Source organism: Hippoglossus stenolepis, chromosome 12 (genome assembly GCF_022539355.2).
Source record: "Hippoglossus stenolepis isolate QCI-W04-F060 chromosome 12, HSTE1.2, whole genome shotgun sequence".
Taxonomy (NCBI): Eukaryota; Metazoa; Chordata; class Actinopteri; order Pleuronectiformes; family Pleuronectidae; genus Hippoglossus; species Hippoglossus stenolepis.
Genome location: NC_061494.1, coordinates 7,533,741 through 7,556,376, shown reverse-complemented (window position 1 = coordinate 7,556,376; position 22,636 = coordinate 7,533,741). Strand labels below are relative to the sequence as shown.

At 41.3% G+C, this 22,636-nt stretch overlaps 3 protein-coding genes across 16 annotated transcripts in view; all 3 read left to right on the top strand.

Moving 5' to 3' along the window:
* The window catches only part of ablim1a (actin binding LIM protein 1a), a 44,320-nt gene extending 30,649 nt beyond the window's left edge, over window positions 1-13,671 (top strand). For 4 of the 14 annotated variants that reach the window (XM_035172439.2, XM_035172435.2, XM_035172431.2 and 1 more), the window contains exons 8-25: window positions 679-743; window positions 1,110-1,154; window positions 1,805-1,882; window positions 2,060-2,218; window positions 2,436-2,480; window positions 2,756-2,791; window positions 2,928-3,057; window positions 3,965-4,084; window positions 4,863-4,967; window positions 5,453-5,500; window positions 8,478-8,572; window positions 8,814-8,937; window positions 9,184-9,245; window positions 10,350-10,410; window positions 10,658-10,665; window positions 11,179-11,253; window positions 12,299-12,379; window positions 12,596-13,671. In XM_035172439.2, the coding sequence (XP_035028330.1) occupies window positions 679-743; window positions 1,110-1,154; window positions 1,805-1,882; window positions 2,060-2,218; window positions 2,436-2,480; window positions 2,756-2,791; window positions 2,928-3,057; window positions 3,965-4,084; window positions 4,863-4,967; window positions 5,453-5,500; window positions 8,478-8,572; window positions 8,814-8,937; window positions 9,184-9,245; window positions 10,350-10,410; window positions 10,658-10,665; window positions 11,179-11,253; window positions 12,299-12,379; window positions 12,596-12,709 (1,451 nt within the window). In that variant the 3' untranslated portion in view covers window positions 12,710-13,671. Of the gene's footprint in view, window positions 1-678; window positions 744-1,109; window positions 1,155-1,804; window positions 1,883-2,059; window positions 2,219-2,435; window positions 2,481-2,755; window positions 2,792-2,927; window positions 3,058-3,964; window positions 4,085-4,862; window positions 4,968-5,452; window positions 5,501-7,647; window positions 7,783-8,477; window positions 8,573-8,813; window positions 8,938-9,183; window positions 9,246-10,349; window positions 10,411-10,657; window positions 10,666-11,178; window positions 11,427-12,298; window positions 12,380-12,595 lie in introns of those variants that run through there. The other 10 variants (XM_035172432.2, XM_035172441.2, XM_047342334.1 and 7 more) reach the window with 9 other exon arrangements.
* A 146-nt stretch (window positions 13,672-13,817) lies between these two features.
* LOC118118920 (probable E3 ubiquitin-protein ligase TRIML1) lies at window positions 13,818-18,175 on the top strand. The gene is made up of 5 exons (XM_035172464.2): window positions 13,818-16,290; window positions 16,439-16,672; window positions 16,789-16,835; window positions 16,913-17,055; window positions 17,144-18,175. Exons 1-5 carry the CDS (start codon window positions 16,171-16,173, stop codon window positions 17,713-17,715), a joined length of 1,116 nt encoding a protein of 371 aa, XP_035028355.1. The 5' UTR covers window positions 13,818-16,170; the 3' UTR covers window positions 17,716-18,175.
* A 24-nt stretch (window positions 18,176-18,199) lies between these two features.
* On the top strand, window positions 18,200-22,350 carry LOC118118917 (hyaluronan-binding protein 2). Its single transcript, XM_035172449.2, has 13 exons — window positions 18,200-18,335; window positions 18,575-18,701; window positions 18,883-18,993; window positions 19,282-19,392; window positions 19,505-19,621; window positions 19,725-19,835; window positions 19,923-20,094; window positions 20,178-20,275; window positions 20,353-20,803; window positions 20,918-21,060; window positions 21,349-21,483; window positions 21,665-21,810; window positions 21,933-22,350. Exons 1-13 carry the CDS (start codon window positions 18,276-18,278, stop codon window positions 22,125-22,127), a joined length of 1,977 nt encoding a protein of 658 aa, XP_035028340.2. The 5' UTR covers window positions 18,200-18,275; the 3' UTR covers window positions 22,128-22,350.
* Window positions 22,351-22,636: the final 286 nt, after the last annotated feature.

Sequence of the window (22,636 nt, the reverse complement as noted above, 5' to 3'; positions counted from 1 at the left end):
TAGAGATATTAGGAGATAATGATATGTCTGCTGATATAAAATTTTTTTTCAAACCCTTAATGACAAAGAAATATACCTGATACTTAATATTTTACCATTTTACCATAAATGTTATTATACTATATTGTATGATATAGTTTTATACATCATATTAACTATAAATGAAAAGAAAACACAATCAAATATATAGACCTTGAATTCTTTTACGTGGCCTATATAAACATAAATGCAGATCTTTTCTGTATTGTTTATTGTGTAAAATTAAAGTTTTTATTTTGGCCAACAAAAACACGGTGTAAAGGCTCATATAGGCCGATTTTATAGGTCAACTAATATATCTGTCTGGCTCTAATAGATATTAATTTTATTTTAAGCACTGATGGTGTAATAGTCCCAAATGTGTGATTTCACTAATTTTTATTGGCCGCTACAGTCTGTGGGTACGTTAGAGCATAAGAACAGTGTTGTTTCTGATTGTGAGTATGATTCCCAATCTGATCAATGTCTATGACCAGATTGTTGCATTTTCAGCAAACCTAGTGCTGACAGTGTGTCACAGAATGAGTGAATCACATTTCGTCATATGTGGAAATACATTAAACATTTCACTCTTGTGAATATTCTTTATTTCCATGTGTATTTGTTGTTCTAAATATTGTCTGTCCTCCTCCTCCTCAGGATCCACCGTTTGGCATCCTGGCTGCAAGAACACGACCAGAACAGAGGAGAGACACAGGGAGCGGGTAGGAATTTGTCTGTCCCTGACTCCATTGTCCTTGACTTTGTCCTGACTGAAAGCCCCTTTCTGCTCATGTCTCATGACGGTGATTTACCCGAAAAGAGAAACATTCAGAATATATAACAAGGGATTGTGCACCACTCCTCCTGTACTGCTAAACCTTATCCCACTGTGGCATTTGACTATTCAGGTGGTATTGTGTGAGTGTGTGCCATTGCATGTGTGTGTGTGTGTGTTAAATACTTGTTCATGTGCATATTTACATGTGGACATGTTGGCTTTGATGTACGTATGTGAACTGTGAGTCAGGCTAAATCGGCACAACCCCTGTGTGATGTCCTGTGTACCCCCCCTCTCCCTTCCTTCACAGCTATTGCCTCCGTCCCTCTTATTCCTCCAAAAAACAGAAAGGCAGGTACTGTATTCGCTATTGGCTATGAGATGGCATCATCCTGTGTTTCTTCACCATATACTGTACATATGACACGATGCACTGTATGCTGCCATCTGCTGGAGGCAGCCTGCAGTGCCCTTCTCTGGGTGTCATACGGAGCCATTCAGTCTTGTCTTTTAACACATGTGCTCATATCAGAGGTGCATGAAGCAAAGACACATTTGAAGGAGCAGACTCGACTAATTTGCCTTTTTCTAAAATGCCCATTTAAACCATTTGGGGAAAATCTAATTTAATTACTCCACATTCAGTTCTGCTGCTGCCATCCAAACTGTTCATCTCCCATTAGCAGGCATGGGGTTCTTTAGAGCATTCAATCACAGCACTACAGTCTCATTCACTTTGCAAATTTGCAAATGAATGACCCAATCATGAGATGACATGTTGGTGTTTCAACGGTACTTCACGCAATTCATGAAACATAAATATAGTTCCCTCTCATCGCTCATGTCGTATTAAGGCCAAACGGTGTAATGAAATGTGTTTTGGGTGATAACATCTCAGGGTGATGTGCAGATGGCAGGGGGCCGCGGATCCTGGGAGGCCGACGGCCTGACAGACAGACAGACGCCATTTGACTAATAGCCACTTGTGTTTTCTTTCTCTTACAGCCTACGAGGTCGTCATCTGAGAGTATTTGTTCCAGACCTGGTTCAAGCATACCTGGCTCACCGGGTCACACGATCTATGTAAGATATGACACAGAGCTACGCTTAGCTGCTCTGTCTCTCCAGAAATAACCTCATCCTTATTGTTATAACAGTTGCACCTTGTTCAATGATAGCACTGTATCACTGTAGTAATCTCCCTTTACTCTTGTGTTTGTTTGTGTGTGTGTCTGTACATGTCTTTATTTGTCTCCTTAGGCAAAAGTAGACAATGAGATCCTTGATTACAGAGACCTAGCTGCTATTCCAAAAGTCAAAGCCATTTATGACATTGAGCGTCCTGATCTTATTACCTATGAACCTATGTACACCACCTCCCTGGATGAGAGAGAGGAGAGACGAGAGAGTGTGGGAGAGGTAAACACACAGGCCGCATGCTTTCTTTCCTGCATGCACTTCATGCACACACAGAACTGTGCATAAAGAGAAACACTCTTCAAATGATCATCTGTTTGCCCTGACGTGTGATTTTCCTCTCCCTAGAGAGATAAATGAACACACGGTAGTCTTTACAGATTGTGTGATATTTCTGAACAAGTTTTTACAGAGTACTAAACTTCTGTCTCCCTCACAGCTCCACACTGCCAGGAGGGAACGCTCCCCGCTGCCCGATGACAAGGTAAGATACGTCATCGTGTGCTAATGACGACGAATGACCCTAAATTGCAAAGGAAATAACAGCGTGCGAGGTGTGCGTCACATAAAAAGGAGGTCATGTGCCTTGTAGAAACAAAAAATGTGGATGGTCAGCAGATAAGTCATACTCCGTCAGACAGAGAGGTGTTTTTATAGCCTCCTAATGCTAAGATGTTCAGGTCTGGCTGTGTGGAGCAGTCGAACATTATCTAGATTAACTGACAAAGCTGTAATTCAGACTTGTTTGATTCTTTCTAGTTCTCAAGGAACATGTCACCAACCCCACCTCCTGAGGTGAGCATCACTTTGTCAAATTTCCTGTCCCCTAAATGCAACCAGAAATACCATGTATAATGTAATAACCTGTGTGTGTGTGTGTGTGTGTGTGTGTGTGTGTGTGTGTGTGTGTGTGTGTGTGTGTGTGTGTCAGGGCTCCTACGACAGGAGGGAACGTATCCTCCAAAGGTCGACAAGTCAGGGCTCCATAGGATCACCAGTTTATAATCGCCATGGTTACACCCCAACCTTGTCACGGTCCCCGCAGCATTTTCACAGGCCAGGTGAGTACTTGTGTGTATGCAGTGTGTGTGTGTGTGTGTGGTCCAGGTATTACTTAAGCTGTGGGGACCTAAATCTGTTTACATTGTCACATTATGGGGACTTGTATTCCTTATGGGGTTAGGGTTAATGTAAATTATCAAAGAAAAAGACATTGAGGTTAAGTTAACTTTATGTTATGGTTAAGGTTAATGGTTGATGGATGATGGATGATGGTTGATGGTTGATGGTTGATGGTTGATGGTTGATGGTTGATGGTTGATGGTTGAAGGTTGATGGTTGATGGTTATGGTTATGGTTAGGTTTAGGCTAAGGTTAAGGTGTGTGTGTGTGTGTGTGTGTGTGTGTGTGTGTGTGTGTGTGTGTGTGTGTGTGTGTGTGTGTGTGTGTGTCCATGTATAATGTTACAGTGTTTTTGATCAAATCAGTGATATCAGGTGTTTTATTACATGTCTTGATAAGATCTTAGGTAGATGATAGTTGTTAGGGTTAGGGTAGATGGAGCAGAGTTCACTGACTCTTTACCTCCACCTTCTTCTGATCTATTTACCACTTTAAAAGGGAATTTCATCAAAATTGACTTTGGGTAGTTATGCTGTTGAATTTCTTCTTCTCTACTTTAGTTTCACTTGATGAACAATCCCTCCTTTTGCAGAATAACAACCTTAAAGTCAATTTGCACCTTTCAGATTCTTTTCGTTAAAAAGATTATTACTCTTCCTTGTTTCTTACTGCACATCTTGAATACACCTTACCTCTCACTCACTGCGTGTCTTTTATTTCCTTTTTTTCGACATTTGATTCCCGCATATCTTCCCTCACCTTCTCACCCTCTATCTCCTCCCCCACATCGTCCCCCTCTGCTGCCTGGTCCTGGGGCTTTGTCCCCCTGTCACTCCCTCACTGCAGAGGCTCTGACAGGCATGCAGAAGCTCTGCTCCTCCCTGTGCAGTAACAGTGTGGGCTCCAGAAATAGTGACTCCCGCCCCACCTCCCCTTTCAGACACCACTTCCTCCCCCATAGCCAAGGTAAGGGCCCCACTCAACTCTTTGCCACCCACCCCTCAAGGCAAAAATGTCATCTCCATCATCACCCGGGATGCCACCTCCCCCTCTATGCCCCATCGGCTGCTCTGGATCCATCCACATTTTTTCATTACACTAGAACTGCAATCCTGAATGGTCAAACCCATGTCATTGGTAAACCCATCCAGCCAAGGCACTCACTTCACCTCACCTCTGACTAACACAGCCTCTGCCAACGTTAAAGACAGTCGCTGTGTTTCTGTTTGCAGCTTTGCATGCACACAAGAGAATAATCCAAATCCAAAATCCAAGCTGACACTTCCCTGAATGTTGGATGGTGGAAGCCTTTTTTTGGTGCATTTTCTGAATCCGTCTCCCGACTCTAAACTCTAAGGCATAGATAAAAACGTCAGGTTTTGTAATATAAATTTTACTTTGCATGCTTGGAAATATTCATTTCTTAACTTTTATTCAACTGTGAACTCATATTATACAACAGCTGAACCGACTTTATACTTCATGGCTAATAACACATCTTCCAAAGCATTTAATTTGGCTATTTTAAACTCTGCTGCCTTGATCCGCTTCCCTACCTTCATCCTCCACATAGAGCTCAGCTCCATTAACTGCATTTATCAGAACCAACCAGAATTCTGTCTCCCATCCGCTCAAAGTGACGTCGACTGGTCCCGTTGGTCCCTGTGTGTTGCAACGTTCATACTGTGGTTCCCCTCTATTATCCCACCTGCTTATGTTCTGTTCTTGGTTGTTCTCACTGGAGGCACTGACCCGCCAAGTGGCCGGAGCTCCCCACTCCCGCTCAGGCCCGACAGCCGGCCGATCACTCCGCCTCTCTCTCTGACCCCTAAACATTTCCACCTCCCAGGTAGGAGCTGGAGCGCACCCTGTCACTGCTCTCCCCTATCTGTCTATCTATCTATCTATCTATCTATCTATCTATCTATCTATCTATCTATCTATCTATCTATCTATCTATCTATCTATCTATCTATCTATCTATCTATCTATCTATCTATCTATCTATCTATCTATCTGTCTGTCTGTCTGTCTGTCTGTCTGTCTGTCTGTCTGTCTGTCTGTCTGTCTGTCTGTCTGTCTATCTATCTATCTATCTATCTATCTATCTATCTCTCTCTCTCTCTCTCTCTCTCTCTCTCTCTCTCTCCTCTCATTATACTTTGTTTGGGATTGCTTCCCCCCTCTACTGTCACGACTGTACAGATCTATCACAAGGAGAGGGTGCCAGTTAATGTAATCCCAATGCATCATGGTTTGCTTTTCATTTTTTAATAGAGCTACACTCTGTATAATCAGTAAATGTCTTTTCTGTTTATATGTTAATGTTTTCAGATCAGGGGATCAACATCTACAGAAAACCACCCATTTACAAACAACACGGTAACTTTCCTTATTATTATTTAAATTCATGGTATATCTTGTATCTGTAAAAACTGAAAAGAAAAATGTCTGAGTGTGAGCCCTACTCCAGAGTCATACTCTTGGTGATGTGATTCCCCACTAGGGTTAAAAAACAAGAAGCTAAAAGTAAAGGATAAATGTTTCAAATTGTTTGCAATAAGTGATGGATAAATCGTGGAAATAGCTGAAAGTAATGGATAAAAGGTTAAAACGTTTTGCTAAACTTAATAGGTAAATGGTTGAAACAATGCCAGTCAAATGAAAATATATTCGGTAGTACTGTACATTCTGAGCGTGGAAGGGTTTGTGGATATCTGATAGGACTGGTTCTTAAGTGAAAGTGCTTTTGTTAATCACCTGAAACTGTGTTTTCATTTAACCGTGCAGTCACCCCAGTGTCAGTGTGTGAGCACTGTTTGAAGTCTGTCTCCAATCCTCCTCTGTCTGACCTGGAGCTTGTTTTACACTGCACTCTGTCCATCTCAACAAGTCACAGGAGTAAGGTCCCAACAAGCCCTTTGTTAAAACGAGATTATGTAACTTTTACTTAAGTCCCTTGGGTTGGGTGTTATAATCTTGTTGTTTGAAAGGTAGTAAAGCAGAAAAGGTGAACCTAACCTAACTTAAGCGGCTTTTACAGATGGTGAAGCAGACCCCACCCCCCTCCCAATTGTTCGAAATCTCTCTAAAACTGAAGATGGGCTGCATTCGACCCTAAACATCTGAAAATCAGGCCAAACTATCAGTCAAACAATTCGACTCCAGCATCCTTCCCCTCAAAACCAGTCAACCGAGAAAAATGGAATAGACAACACACCTCTTCAAGTAATAAATCTCTCAGTGTCTGTCCTGTCTCATGATTCCATGCTGCCTGTCTATCCGTTGCTTAAAGTGTGTCTCGTAGTATGTCTCGCTGCTGTCTGCCTGGACATCTTCGTCTCTCTGACTGAAGAAGGACTATTATCCCTTCAAATTGACTGTATTCATATCAAAAGTGCAGTATTGAGGAAACTGTCTAAAAAGCACTACTGTTAAAATGTTTACTATTAACAAGCAATGAAACAACACAGTGACAACATAGAATCCTGTATTTTCCTGCCTCAGTACCATGTCTCAAACTTACTACAGATGTTACACCTGGCAATAATATGAGAACTGAAAAGACATGTATATTATTGTACATGGATAACTTTAAATATGTAAACCGAATATACATGAAACATCAAGGTAGTGTAGTAAAACAATGTCTCGACATAGCAGGTTATCTGACAGTATAATGTGAGGTAGACTAGCCAGGGCAGTCAGACAACTTACACCAATATTCAATGATAAATCTGTGCTTTTGCGCATTTGTGTGTAATAATGCGTGAAATCTCATAAGAACACTCACAAGAACACTTTATCTCCAGTCACCTGTCAGAGGCCCTGCTTCCTGCTCTGCTTGACCTGTACCCAGCCTTTGTCAAAGATGATGCAACCATGTCTACAAAATGAACAGAACCGATAAGATGGAACAGCAGATTGTTAACAATACCCCGCAGCTAAGCAGGCGTTTAATTACAAGATGAGTGCACACAGAAAATATAATTTCCTTTATGGGAGGGCTGTTCTGAGATGTAAGGAGAGATATCGCTTCCACTTTAGTATCATTCTAATTTATGCCTATTTTTAGCCTTAACTAGTCAAGAGCTGTTTGCCGTGCCAGTCATGACACGCCACTGCGAGAAAGGCTTCAGCAGCATCTACCTTTCATCAGGAGTTGCATGGCTTGTTTATAGCTGGATTTGAAAAAATATGGTAACGGCGTGAGAAGATTTAACTTCTAACTAGAATATACGGCAGCTGGAGTATTTTCTGACCTGATGTCAGCAAAAACATCCTTAAAACCAAACTGACTCTCACCCAAAGACAGTTCTTAACCATATGTTTGAGAACATTAGATTTTAGGCCCCTATCTAATATCCAGTGACTTGTTAGGAAAGACATGTTTTGCAGTGTAGAAGCCTTTTCTTCGAAACCCAGATGAACCAAGACTAAGATGGTTCCATGATGTTAACTGCTGGTTTGACACTGTGACCACTGACACTGATAGACCAGTTCCCATGATTACCAACCTATAGATACAGCTGCCATAGTCCTTCAAAGCAAGTCGGCTGATGACATCATCAGATCCGCCACCTTCCCCGCGGCCCATGCTCCCTCTCTGGATGACAGCTCGCGGAGTGAGGGCGACCGTCGGCCCTACTCTCTCGCTGTATTAGGTACAGTAGGCTCCCGATGCTTGCAGCGGTTCAACAGACACCTAACTCTCCTTGTTCCAGCTGCCCCCCCCGAAAGCTTAAATGCATCCCTGCTTCTCTCAGAGCTCCCGCTGTTACTCAGGCGTCACCGTAACCTGCTTTTCAGTTTTGCTTGCACTAAAGCAGACGTGTTGTTTGGTTTCTGTTGCAGCCATATAATTTTCTGCTTGAGGTAGCATCAGCTCCCCCACTTTATGTTCACCTGCTGCTCATGGCAGGTGCTCTAGCTGTACGCAACAGTGCCACAAATGACGAGGACAGAGATAACTGAGACTGACTTCAAACTGACCTTTGTGTGTCTGTCTTACATCGTGCTGTTCTGTGTATTTGACATCCGGTAGAATCTCGACATGACCAATGGAGTTTAAACATCCGTCATGTCAGTGCAGCCAAATATTCCAATAAGTCCTTATGTTTGTCTGTCTCGTCAACTCTGTCTCACATTTGTGTTCTATCGTCCACCTACTGTGTGTGTTCCTCACTGCTCTATACAGCCCAATGAAGTAGCTAAGCTATCTGTCATTTTCTAAATTTGAACTGTCAATGAAGTATTTTCTTCTTTTTGTACTACACAAGTACACCTGACGCATGGTTTAACACTAGAGAGATGTGTGTGTGTGTATGTGTTGTCTGTAACTTTCTGGGCTTGTGAACAGCACCCATAGGTTCAGAAGGAAGGCGACGATCCAGAGAAGACGAGGAAGAAGAGGCCTTGAAAAGAAAGCAGCTCCAGGAGGAACATCTCAACAAGGTCAGTAATAAAACAGCAACTAAAGCGAATGTAAATACACACTGTCTTTGTTATTGTAGTTGCAGTATATTCCAAATGAATCATAAACCTTCTGGAAACTATATGTACGAGTGGTAATGCATATATGGATATCATGTGCCTGAGATGAATGCATGCTTTGAATTCTTAATGTTTATTTTATAGACTGATGCTTATGTATGTATGTACTGAAAATTGATTGAACGCATGTGTGTGTGTTTAGATTCAGTCTGGTTTAGGAAAGCTCATTCTGAAGGAGGAGAAGGAAAAAGAACAGATCAGGGAGCGTCACGCACGTAGTCTCTCCGCTCAGCGCTACGACTCTAAACAGAGCAACTGTGACGCAGGTACGAAGCAGCTTCATCAGCTAATACACTCTTGAGTTGTCAGCAATGTACAGGAACACAGGAACTGTGCACCTACGTATTTGCATCTTTTTTTAGATGTCTGGTCTGGATCATTGAATAGCAAATTTATAACTAAATGAATTTGCTCTAAATGTTTATGTGCCTCATTGGATCAACATAAATTTAATTTGATTTCAAATTAAAAAAATTCAATCAGATATAATTTCAACAATGTTTATATTTCAGATCCAACTTCACCAACAAAAACTAACTCTTTGCCGGGCTATGGAAGGAATGGGCTACACCGGGTGAGACCCCACTCAGATTTACAATAGACTCATATGATGTACTCTATATTCACATTCAACAAGATTGCTACTGTTTATGTAAAACACACATGAAGACATTAAAAACGTTGATAACTATTTAATGGAAATTGTTTTTTAATTTCACTATTTCTTTGCCATAGTGCCAGAAACACTAATTCTGTCCATTTTTTATAGACTGAATTACAGATTTCTTTAACATTGGACCTATGTTTATAAATGTGGTTGTGTAAATTAATGGTACTTACAAAAACTTTCGAAATCAGTCCAGTTGTTCTTTGCCAGCAGCCGTGACACGACGGCAGTGGCTACAATGTGATCTTATGGGGCAACTGTGACAGTCCATGAAATGTCCAGTGAAAAAAACTTTAACACCAATAAAAGGCTCAAAGTGTTATTGTGGGTCTTTGCTACATTGAGTCTTGCAACATTACACATGTTTCGCTCAATGGAAAATCTCGCTAAGACTTGGGTTGTTGCAGGAAGATGGAGGCGGCAACGTGAGTAAGAGTTAGAGAGAGAAGTTTGGACTTTACTAAGAAAAACTATAATAGAGGAATCTTTTTCTGATGTGGACAATGTGGATGAAGCTTTGTCTTCCCTGGTCGTCGCTGCCTTTTTGAAACCGGGGTATATGAACGAAGAGCTCCCACAAAATGAAGAGCAAACAAGGGGAGAGGGAGGGGCAACAAGCAGAGGAGGGACAATGAGCTGCTGTACGGTTGAGAGTGAGTCTTCTCATTGACCGAGATATGTGTAATGATATGTTTAATCTTAGCAAAGACCCAGAATAACAATGTCATGATTTTATTGGTGAAAAAAGAAGTTTTAGTGGACATTTTGTTGGATGTCGCAGTTGCCCCATAAGTTTACATTGTAGGCGGAGGTCTACTGGACCGATTCCAGAACTAGGAACCATTCATTTACATACTCATATTTATAAACATAGGGTTGAAAAATACCAGGTTAAGGACCTAAAATACCCAGGTTGAGAAATACCTGAATTCCCTTTAAATATCATTCTGTTCTTCATCAACCAAATGTCCACAAGTCTGTGTTGATGTATTGCTCCCTGTGCTTTGGCAGCCCCAGTCCACGGACTTCACCCAGTACAACAGCTACAGCGACATGTATGGGGGAGGCAGAGGTGAGAGCTCACTATCCAAACATGGCCACCAAGCAAATCTCTTGCCAATTTCACCAGAGCTATTCAGCATCAGTACTCAGAAATGGCTTGCTATGTGTACATAATAAATGGACGTGCATTTTGAAATATAAAAAATACTTGGCATAATTATTCACACAATGTATCGTTAGGGACAGGAGGGTGTGGGGGATTTGAAAGCAAAACCATTAACTGTGAGTCTCATTTTCTGTCCCATTTTGTCCTGCAGAGTTTCAGGTATGTCTCTCATCTGCTTTCTCACATGGCATGCTTCCTCCCCTTGCATCATATATTTGCCTGCTCCTGGGTTGCAAGAGATACTTTGCCCTGAATGCACACAGGCAACTCCTGCTACTTGCTTGCGTCACTGTTTGATAAATTGTCAACTACGGGGTTTGCAGTGCAGTGATTTACAAGTGCCCAAAACATGCATTGCCCAGTAGCTGAACCAGTGAACTGTAAATGCAATGTACAACCATCGCCTCATGTCTTGTTCTGTGTGTTGTTATCCAGTGTTATGACTCAAGCTAAATGTCACATTTCAAATCATATATAGAGAAAAAAAAACTACAGAGACATTCAGAAAACATTTAAACGACTGCCCATCTTTAATCAACTTATAGAATAGCATCAAAGCTACTTGCTCCATCCAATGAAAACTGTGCCCACTGTCATTAGTGGACATATTCATGCCATTAATCCTGCAGCCCCCTTCCACTATATTACATTTGTGTATGTTCTATTCTTTAGCACATTAAGGATGGCCGTGCAGCACTTGCAAGGATGGACAGGGGAGTATCTATGCCTAATATGTTGGAACCAAAAGCAAGTATCTTCTTCTTTTTGTACTGATGACAGCATTGTAATCCACATGAAAACATGTTGGACATTTTTATTATATCGCTGATTAAAAAATGCCCTTTTACCTTGAAAATAACGATATATTCACAGCTCATTTCGAGAAAGTCTTGACAATTTGACAAAGTGAAAAAGATGAATCCAAACGAACAGAGTGAAATAAAATAATCAGCTAGTTGGATGTGCCCTCGTAGCGTGAGGACGTTGGTGGAAGAAATAGGGAGATAATTAAAAAAACTGATTTCTTTTTACTGGAATTGAAAGACTCACATTAGCTGGGTTCCTGATTTAGCATGCTGCTTCAGGAGCTGCCGAGTCACTGTGTAGCGCTTATAGCATGCTGGCTTCTCCATGCTCATCTGCACATAGCTTTGACTTACAGTGGCTGGATACTGTATGCAGCATACAGTGGAGAATCCAATGCCTAGATTGTCACCTGAACAACTCATATCACTATATACTGTGTAGTATATAAGGGAGTGTACACAAAACTGTGTGGATATGAGTTGGTCAGAGGCCTCGAAGAACTTCTAGTTGCTTATTACTGAGCATTTCCACTAAAATGCTAACTCTCATTTATTCCTGTACGGATGGGATAAGCTATTTAGAAATGTAGAAAATGCACCAGGACAATCATTCCTAAGTGGATTTGCTTAGCTTACATAACTGATGTTGGTTCTTATTTTAGTTTGCATTAAATATACAGACTGTTACATATCTCATGTTTTTGCCCTTACCTAATCTATTGCACGTTTCTACACCAAAAATAAGTGTCCACACCATAAGACCCCGCATTTCCCTGACAACCTAAAACAAAATTCAGCTCTCACTCCCAGTCAGCCTCCTGTCACATACCTGTTCTCCCACTCAGTGTTCCCTTCGTCACTGTCAGATTAACTAAAGTCTCCAAATTGTATAGTTGGGATTAATAAGAAATGATTTGTAAGGTTTTTGCAGCTTGACTCCAGCTTGTAGGCTTGACCTGTTCACTGACGAGTGTCTCCTTCTGAAGGTGTACCCCTATGAAATGCTCATGATAACCAGTAGAGGGAGAGCTAAACTGCCCAGGGATGTGGACAGAACCAGACTGGAGGTATTAGTTTTTTCCACATGACACTGGATACTGGATTTCTCTACTTTTGTGTAAAAAGCATGTTGCACAAAAATACAACTGTAGCGATGAATGTGCAGTATCCATTGCTTCTTGTCATTTTTGCAGTGACCCTCCTTTTTATGGCTTCCGTGCTAACCAAAATTACTCCCATCCCTTCCCCTCCTTTGTTTTCTCCACCTTTGTTCTCAACTCTAGCGCCACTTAGCGCCCGAAACGTTCTTTGACATCTTTGGAATGGAGATCCAGGAGTTTGACAGGCTTCCCCTGTGGAAACGCAACGACATGAAAAAGAAGGCCAAGCTCTTCTAGCACTCAGAGCAGCATGCATATACTGTACATTCATTCAGATAGCACACGACAAACTGTAATCTAGATGTAGGTTTTTGGTTTATTTCGTTTTATTCTGTTTTTTTTGTTTTGTTTTATCCTGACATATCCAAGGAAGCCATGAGATGGACTTTTTTTTTTTTTTGTTGCTCTGATGCTTCCTGAGACTGCGAGCTGAATGATCTGTCCAGTTAGATTTGCACAGGAAACAAGGAATGGGAAACTCTTCCATGTTCAAAAATGACAAAGAATGAGAGTGAATGATACATAGGTTCATGTTATTTGGTTTGACTGCGCTCGTGTTTTCTTCTTGCTTTTGCTTTGAGTGGAACTGCTCTCCTTTCTTTCTCGCTTGTTTATTCCTACTCTTTGTTGCTGTTGATTCCTGTGGAAGTTTGTAAGTACAGTAGAAACCTCATGACGCCATTACAAAATGTCCATGCTTGTACAGCTTGAACATGTGTCAGCTTTCCTTCGCTTGGGCTGAAACTGTTTTAGTCCAAAGTTTGCAAGAATCGGCTCAGTGAGTCTTTGAATTAATAAAAAAAAAAAAGCCCCTGGGAAAGCAGAAGTCAGCTGACCCACCAACTGTTTTTTTCTGGATCTACATGGAAATGAATGATCCAAGCACCTCCACATTATCCGTCTCCTTCCCCTCCTGGCTACTGTACACGCAAAAACATTCATCCGACCCTGACAAAAAGAAAACGTCTCTCTTCTCAGGCTCTCATAAACACAGCCAGACACTTTCCCTTTACATGTATTGGAAGTACAAATCCTAATATATTTTATTGCCATACCCGACATACAGTAACATTCAAAAAGGTAAAACACAAAATGAAAGAAGCAACTGTATTTGAAAGTACTGTTTTATAACTGAAAAACCCACACTGCCATTTTGTTGTATTGAAATCTAAGCCAATAAAGCTTTAAATCACCACAAATCATATGATCCTCGGCTATACCAAAGGTACCACCGCCTCTTTTCTCCTCTGTGTTTTCTTCTCTGCATTTCACCACATTTGAACACACAGTGATTTGACTCGGGGGGAGAGGTAGTCTGAGGACTTGTTGACTTTCAAGGGAGCAATCAGATGGTGGAGTCTTTTGACCCTCCATACAAACACTGACTAATGGAGCCCCGGTGAAGAAACATGTTTTCACTGCTACATCATTTTAGATTGTGCCTTGAAAGACCATACCCCACTTTCAAGGATAACATGATAACTGACCATTTTCCATAGCACACATAGCCACGGTTTATTTAAATTAACTAAGCAACTCATGGTGAAGGAATTAAAAAGCTACTTTAAATCATCGCTCTCTGTTTCCACTTATCTCCATGTGTTAATGCAGTTGTAAACACTATTAATTTGAACACCTCTTCCCCGGATTGATGCATTCACGTGCAAGAAGATAAAAGATTTGGCTCACAAGTCCAAGTCTTGCATAGTTTTGTACTATTCCAAAGAAATAAACTATTTATCCCCTTGTTTTGTTAGCAGTGCTACAAAGGAGTTAACTCTTACTAAAAACATTCTCCACAGTTTAAGCACTGTACCACTACCAGTCAGAATCATGATTAATAGTTGTCTGCATCAAAATCAGTGCAGCAGAAATCCTGCCAAAACATGGGGCCTACGTTACCCATAATGCAACATAAACCAACTTCTGGTTGGTGGTTCCGATGTGTTTTGCTAGTAGTGGTAAATGTAGCCTTGAGCTGTTTACTCTACACACCCAGACTTATTTTTCATATTCCAGCTTGCATTCTTCATATCCTAATTGACTCTGACTTTGTGAAGCTCCTGTTAGAAGGCACAAAATAATGCATACAACTCTCATGGCGTGGATTACATCTTATTACCTCAAGCATATGTAATGTTTTTCCAATTTTAATTTCCACATACAGTGAAAAGAACTGATCAATGGCTCCAAGAATGGCAGGACAATTTAATATTATCCTCCAGACACATTATAAGACATATAAAATACTTTGCTCGGTATTATAATTTGTGTCTGATATGTTTTTTTCTCTACAAAAAGAAAAATCAATAAATCAGGTAAGAATTCTGTATCTACCCCGTCTTCTTCCTATGAATAAGCAAATGCACTTTAAAGAGTTCACGCAAGGTATCTGCTACTCCACTGAGAAACCCACTGGCAGTGCATGTGCACTGAAAGTTGCAACACATCAATCTTCTATAACTTGCATGTTGTGATGTCACAGAATCATCAAATGCATGGGTTAAATGCATAAAACTGACCGTGAGAACAGAGAGTGCTGTGGAAAATGGTCAACAGTGGTGGAAAGCCTGGTTACATTCATAGAGACAATAAAGGAAAACCACACCAGGATGGTTCTTAAAGAAACACAAAAATATAATTCATTGACTAAGTTGTCTCTGTAATTCAAATCAAACATGTCAAAGTGCCAGGTCATACATCACTGCATGTTCCTGAGAGCTGCAGTTTGACCTTATTCAGCCACAAAGGAAATTAGAGTGGAACAATGACACTGTATTATAATACATCCTGTGATTTTTTTGTAAATGTTTGTAAGACGCAATACAATACTTACCGAGTTAGTTAGTAACAACTGAGCACTTTAAAGAGGAGGAGAAATAACAACAGGCGAAGTAGAAAACAAATGTTCTTTTGTCAAATGTACATCTATTGAAGTTAAATAATGTCACATAAGGAAAAAACTAGAACAAAGTTAGAGAATAATAAAACATAGTTAATCATAAATGTTTAATCTGCAACCTAGTTACTATTTTTTTGTTCTTTTCAATCACACATTAAGATTATGTTATGTGGGCTGTATTATAATAGTGGCTGGTCCCCTCTTTAAAAAAAACCCCAACATAATTACATAAGAAAAAGGTTGGTGACACCATTTTTTATCAAACTTCATTTTTGTTTCTCATTACTGTACCTAGACAGTACTAGTACACAGACAGTATAGTTTATTTCCCCTCTCCTTCAAAATGTACAGTTGCTACTCCCAAGCTCAGCATGTGTTTTATTCCAAGTGTCTCTAAGGAGGACTTTTGTGGTTTTTACTGTGGCCACAGAATTACATTGTAAATCATGGACTGTATGATAAAGTGTTTACTGATTTTCAACTTTTAGAATACATGTCCCAACTCTGCACTGTGCCAGTAATGTAATGGCATTGATGGAAAAAAAATTCAGCTTGAGAGGGTGAAATCCTTCTGTGCTGTATTATGACATGAAACCTAACCATCAAAATAAAGGAAATATACCTTTTGATAAAACTTCAAAACAAGACCGAAGACAAGATGGTGGTTACACTCCTGTTGGAGAAACTCCACTTTATCTGCATTGGGTCTCATAATAAACTGCTGCTGTTGCTGCGCCTCATCCCCAAGAGTCTGACTGTAGATCCACCCCACTGCTGTTGAACGGAGCTGTGCTGAATGTGTGTCCAACCCTTTCTACAGGAGACATTAGAAAAGCATCAGGAGGGTTTAAAGAGGCAAAGAGAAGCAGTGAAATACAGACTGAAGAAGCTGGCAGCCCGACAATCAGAAATCGCTGTGAGTGCACACTCATCTGTCCTGAAATTTTACCACAACATGGAATCTTCTTGTCACCGTTGTTATCCTGCAACAAAAACACTGACACTATGATTACACCTGTGGTCAGACAGCATAATAAACTCATAAATGCGTATCCCTGACTTAGAAAAAGTCCTCAGCGATAAGGGAGAGTATCGTGAGGAAATATCAGGAGATCCAGGCCGTCCTGGACGAGGACCTGAGGATGACCCTGTCCCACCTGGAGATGGAGGAACGGGCTGCGGTCTCCACTCTCGATGGACTGATGGAGCGGAACTGTTCTCTGATCCAGGATATAGAGCAGGACCTGGCCAGACTCACTGTGGCACTGGACCAGACCCTCACATCGCCTGATGTAACGGTGATTAAACTGAACAGCTGCAAAACCCTGTGGATCAAATTTGATTAACATTCTCGTGTGTGGGAATTAAAAGTGTTGTATAATGTATGAATCTTGATTTTTCTGCTTTTCCTCAGTCTTTCTTTTCGTACCCTGAGCAGCAGGCCATGCAGATAGACGACAGGTATGGACTCAAATCATTATTAATACAGAAAAGGCTTAAGAGTGAAGCTAATGCTGATGTATCTCTGCCTCCTCCAGAGTGATGGACCTGCTGAGCACGACAGACCCGAGCAGCGTGAACCTGGACGAGGCAAAAGCTGAACAGATACTCAGCCTCACCAACAACATGCTTCTGCTAATCTGCTCGCAGACGCCTATAATGAAGAAACTCATCAAGAGCTGTCAGTTAACCTATTTCTACAGTGCTTATACTGGACCTCTTCAGTGTGTTGCCTTTTCTACATAAAAATCTAAAACTTGTGTCTCCAGATTCCAGTGAGGTGTGTCTGGATCCAGAGACGGCCCACCCAAAGCTCATCATCTCCCACCAAGGTGACAGTGCCACCTACACAAACACCTGGCAGCCGCTTCCAGACCTCCCTGGACGCTTCGACACCACCCTCAATGTCATCAGCTTGCAAGCGTTCAGCTTCGGCCGCCATTACTGGGAGATCGACGTGACTGGGAAAACTTACTGGGAGCTGGGCATCACCTACCCAACCATCCCTCGCAAGGGCACCACGGAGGACTGCTGGCTGGGCCGGGGCGGCGATTCCTGGTGCGTGGAGTTCTTTGATGGGGAGTACACAGCCTGGCACGGAGGACTGCCCCATCAGCTGACTTTCACCAAACGCTTCTGTCGGGTTGGTGTCATGTGTAGCTTACCCGCAGGACTGGTGACGTTTCTTGAGGCGGACAAGATGGCGCCGCTGTTCTCGTTCTGTGTGGGAACCTTTTCAGACTGCCTCCACCTGGCCCTGTGTCCTGGGCATGACCACAATGGCACCAATGCAAATCCTATTGTAATATGTAGTGCTCTTTCTCCCACCAGGGATCTCTGATGAGTCCTTTTAATCACATTTAAATACTACACATTCATTCCAGTGTGTGTCTTAAGCTTTCAGATTAACAGAAATATGCACAGTATTTTTTTAAAAGGAGTCATTTATCCTTAGATGCACCTGGTGTTAGTATGTGGATCCAAAGTCTACATTCAAACAAACAATGGACTCTTTGCAAATATGCTCTCTGAGCTTGTGTGTTCAATCAAAAGTGCAGGCTTCGCCCATTTGCTCAAAACTCAGTTGAATGAATTTCAAAAAGAAAAAAATATATATATTTCAAAGGTGGCTGAGACAGTGATATTGATTTTCATGTTCATGTTCATTAAAAGTGGTTAGGAATCGTTTTTTTACTTGGTAATATCGTTATTATTACAAAAAATAACCAGGCAAGAGCACAGCTAAAATCAATAAAACTGACTCAGCAGCAGGGACGGATGCCAGACAACCTCCTCCGAATCAAAGGTTAGTGTACTTACATGAATGTTTAGAAAAGTGTGAGTTATCTGCCAGGCAGCACACTATCATTTTACTCTTCTGGATGTCGTCTGATCCTCATCATGAACTTCAAGCTCGTCTTCCTCTGCCTCTTCTTAGCGGTGCTACTCATACCTGCTGAAGTATGTATTTATTGGATGTATTATACAGCACTTCTGCATCAATAAGAAAATGTACTGGCTCATATTTACAATGCTGTGATGTTTGATAATGGATTTAACTGTGCATAAATTGTAGAGTTTGTTGTCTTGTTTTAAAAGATTAATGAATATGTTAGAATATCACTAAGTAACCGCACATTATTTGTCTTTTGTTCTGATTCATATGTGGTGCTGTCATCTGAAACTTTCTTTCTATTCAGCTGAAACCTAAAAAGGAAAAAAAAAATCATCATCGGCATCGGCATCATGAACATGGTGTTGGTCATGATCAGGATAGGCATGATAGACGTGAGAGAAATAAAAAAAAATTTAAGGACATAATTATCGGTAAGTTGTTCTATTCATTTTTATAGCTCAGTACATGTAGAGTATGTTTGTATTTGACATTTCGCGTCTTCTTAGTCTTCACAATGCTTCAATGTAAACGGCAGTGAATAGTTATTAGGGGAGGAGAAAGGGAAGACAACACTGCTTTATACCTAACAGATAAAAAAATATTATTCCATAGACCACTTCTTTGCGATCCTGCCGGGATCTTCTGACAATAATGATGATGATGATGATGATGACGACGATGATGATATTTCAGAATGGCTTTTTAAACTTCAAGAGACAGAAGGTAAGAGACAGAATTAATGCTCATGTATTCTGTCAAACTGTTAGGATTTCAGAAAATGGCTTGAGTTGAGTTCGTTGATTTGATCCCCCGATCCATATCTGCCCGAAAATGTTATGTTATAATATGCTTTGTGGTAATCTAATAAAAAAAATTAAAAAAAACAACAACAAACAACAGGGGTCCTTACAGGAGGTAAATATTGATACAGATCTGTGTAATATTGCATTAACAGGCTATGTTGCTTTGTAAAACTCTCATTTAATGCATATTTAATTTCTCATTTCTCAGGCCCATGCGACCCAAACCCTTGCCATAACAATGGAGTGTGTGAGCCTAAAGCCAGGAACAAATACAAATGCGACTGTCCCAAACCTTACAAAGGAAAGAAATGCGAAAGAGGTTTGAAAAAAAATCCCTTCTCTTGAGTTGTTGGACTGCAAATTGTTCACCTATACAGAATGAAAAATGAGCAAAATTGAATTAATTCTAAACGTTATCATTATCCTTTCAGCTAAAAGAATTTGTAAGAGAGGTCGGTGTGGACGTGGTGAATGTGTTCTGACGTCAAGTCCCCCATATTATGAATGCAAGTGCAAGGAGCCCTTCCAGCCTCCAAACTGCAGGACATGTAAGTATTTCCTCATCTAAACAACACAGGGCACCTCTTTGCATCTATTTTCCACAGTTCCTTGAAGCAAGCTTACACACTGCACTATTGTTTTTCTCCAAAGATAAACTGTGTGATCCTAGCCCGTGTGAAAACGGTGGCAAATGCATCATAGATGGTAACGACTTCGACTGCGCGTGCAGTCCGGGGTACAGAGGAAATTTCTGCCAAGTTGGTAAATGCTGCACCCCACATTATTCAGCCTGAGATATCACAACATCATCATAACTCAAATGCTGACTGAGGGTGATACATCCCGTAGGCCCTGATGACTGCTATGTGGACGATGGAGAGTCATATCGTGGCAACGTGAGTGAGTCCGACGACGGTGATGAATGCCTCCACTGGAACTCACATTTCATCCTGAATCAAGGGACAAATCCCTTCACCGCCTTTGAGGACCCAGATGGACTCGGCCCCCACAACTTCTGCAGGTCAAGAGAAGAAAGATAAGTTTATTCAAACTGCAGACGACAGCTACAACAGGATGTTATCTAACTCGTTTTCTTTGGTGCAGAAACCCAGATGGCAGCGCAATGCCTTGGTGTTTCTTCAGAAGAGGGAGGAAGTTGCTGTGGGACTACTGTGATTTGTCAGAGTGTCCCGAGCCGACAGGTCAGCTTTAAGGCTTCAGAACGCTTTCTGATCAAGACAAAACCAGTTGTGTTATCTTCTCCTGTCTGTGTTTTCAGATGAGACGCCAACTGAAGTTACCTCAGCAGTCCCTGATCCCACTCCTCCCAAACCACAACCTACACATCATGAACCCATAGCAACCGTCAAGCCAATACCAACCCAACCGCCAACAACTGCCACACCCCCAGCAACTATCAAACCCCCAGCAACTACCGAATCCCCAATGACCCAAGCGCCCAGCCAGGCTCCGCAACCTTCTACCATACCCACTGCTCGTCCTTCTGTCCCCGTTCCCACTGTTCCACCAACACAGTTCCTTACCTGTGGGCTGCCTCAGCCTAAAAGGCCCATAACCCGAATATTTGGGGGTCTGAAGGTGCCTCCGGGTGCTCTACCCTGGCAGATGTCTTTGCAAGTGAGACCAAAGGGCTCCAACCAGCCATACCGACACATATGCGGAGGAGTACTTATTGCCAGCTGCTGGGTGCTGACAGCCGGACACTGCATGTAAGTCCAATCATAATGACTCGAAATCTAAGAAAGAAAAAAAAATAACACAAAACATCGGCTCATTCTCTTCAATCGTGTATCTAATCTTTATCATTGTTCGTGTTTGAACAGTGAACACAGAAAGGACATGCAGGTGCTTATGGGAGGTCTGTCTCTGGACATGACAGAATATACAGAGCAAATCTTACAAATTGAAGAGACTATTTTGCATGAGAACTACAGGGAGACTCCTACAGCTGTATACAACGACATAGGTGATTTATGTCTCTCTTATTTCATGTCAAATAGGTACTGATCGTACTAACAATATTAAAATTGGGACAGAGCACTAATTCTGCATCTTGAAGCTTCCTCGTTTAGATAAGAATGGGATATGAAAGAATCAAAAGGGTTTCAAGTATTCCAATCTGTGATATGTTTTATGAACTCAGAATCTGTAAACTCAAAAATTTGCAGTTATGAGTAATGAGATTGTGATGTAAAAGTACAAGAATTAAAATTATCCATTTGTATTTTATCATGACTTTTCTGTATCTCCAAAGCTTTGCTGAGGCTGAATGGAACTGATGGTGTTTGTGCCAGAGAGACCCAGTTTGTTAAGACAGCCTGTCTGCCTAATGCCCAACTGCCTGATGGGACGGAGTGCACCATTTCTGGATGGGGTGCCACTGAGGAATGTAAGACCACCATTTGCATATCCAACTGGGAAATAAAAAAAGTCATTGTCATGATTTCTGTATAGAGGCCTTCAAGATTTCATTTTCTTTCAGCCTTGAATTTTTATTTGCATGTGGCCGATGAAAATAGATGCAACTTAGCATTTATTGTTATAATTTGTTATATGTCATGTCTCTGCAGCTAAGTTTGGTTCCAACCACCTGCTCAAGGCCAACGTACTGCTGATCAACCAGGAGAAATGCTCTGAACCCAATGTTTACGGCAGAAGTCTGGACAATACCATGTTCTGTGCTGGCTACCTGCAGGGAGGGGTGGATTCCTGCCAGGTTAGTAGAGGAATCTTTTGAGTTGGGAGCTTGCTATCGTTCACAGTATGACTAACTTATCTGAGGTGTTTTCTGCAAGCATGTGCATTTTCTATCCGCTCAGCGTTATTCTCTTGTTTCAGGGTGACTCTGGAGGACCGCTGACTTGTGAGCAGAATACTGTCAGTGTTATTTATGGCCTGGTGAGTTGGGGAGACCAATGTGGGAGGAAGAACAGCCCTGGGGTCTACACACGGGTCACCAACTTCGTGAACTGGATCAAATCGAAAACTCAAGCAAAGTTTCCATCAGCAAATAACCAGCCGCTGCAGCTGTAATGAACGCAGCAAATCACGCTCATCATGTGTATCTCTTTGATTTTGTGCAATTGAATCTGCTATTCTGCTCTTCAGGTCTACGTCAACTAGGCATCAATGCCACCTAAAGGCACCTTATCAAATGGTTTTGTCCTTGAAATAAATTTGCATTGTCATGTCAGTTTAACAGATATTTGTAAATTGGATATGGCTCACAAGAAAAAAGTCTGCACTTTCTACTGTTCATCAATGTGTCATTGTGTCTTAATTTTCTCTTTTTTCTCAATATTAACTTTTATTTTAACCAAATGTGATCTGAAATGGAAAACAGACACTATAATTTAAAAATGGGACTCCTGTGAGTCCATTGTAGTGTCAAGTGTCATATTTTCTGATGGTTCAGGTGATCAATCACCTTTGCATTAATCAGGGGTCTGTCATTGGACCCTTCATTGTAGAAATTACCTCAAATTAATCAGTGGTCTGTCATTAGAAATGAACTCAAATGAATCAGAGGTTTCTATAGTGAC

What these genes read in the sequence shown, in the direction of transcription:
- LOC118118920 (XM_035172464.2), top strand. Translation starts at nt 16,171, where the DNA reads ATGTGTGTCCAACCCTTTCTACAGGAGACATTAGAAAAGCATCAGGAG. An exon ending in GCCATGCAGATAGACGACAG is followed by an intron (nt 16,836 to 16,912) that starts GTATGGACTCAA and finishes TGCCTCCTCCAG; the next exon opens with AGTGATGGACCTGCTGAGCA. An exon ending in GAAGAAACTCATCAAGAGCT is followed by an intron (nt 17,056 to 17,143) that starts GTCAGTTAACCT and finishes TTGTGTCTCCAG; the next exon opens with ATTCCAGTGAGGTGTGTCTG.
- LOC118118917 (XM_035172449.2), top strand. Translation starts at nt 18,276, where the DNA reads ATGAACTTCAAGCTCGTCTTCCTCTGCCTCTTCTTAGCGGTGCTACTC. An exon ending in AGGAAATTTCTGCCAAGTTG is followed by an intron (nt 19,836 to 19,922) that starts GTAAATGCTGCA and finishes TACATCCCGTAG; the next exon opens with GCCCTGATGACTGCTATGTG. An exon ending in AGAGTGTCCCGAGCCGACAG is followed by an intron (nt 20,276 to 20,352) that starts GTCAGCTTTAAG and finishes CTGTGTTTTCAG; the next exon opens with ATGAGACGCCAACTGAAGTT.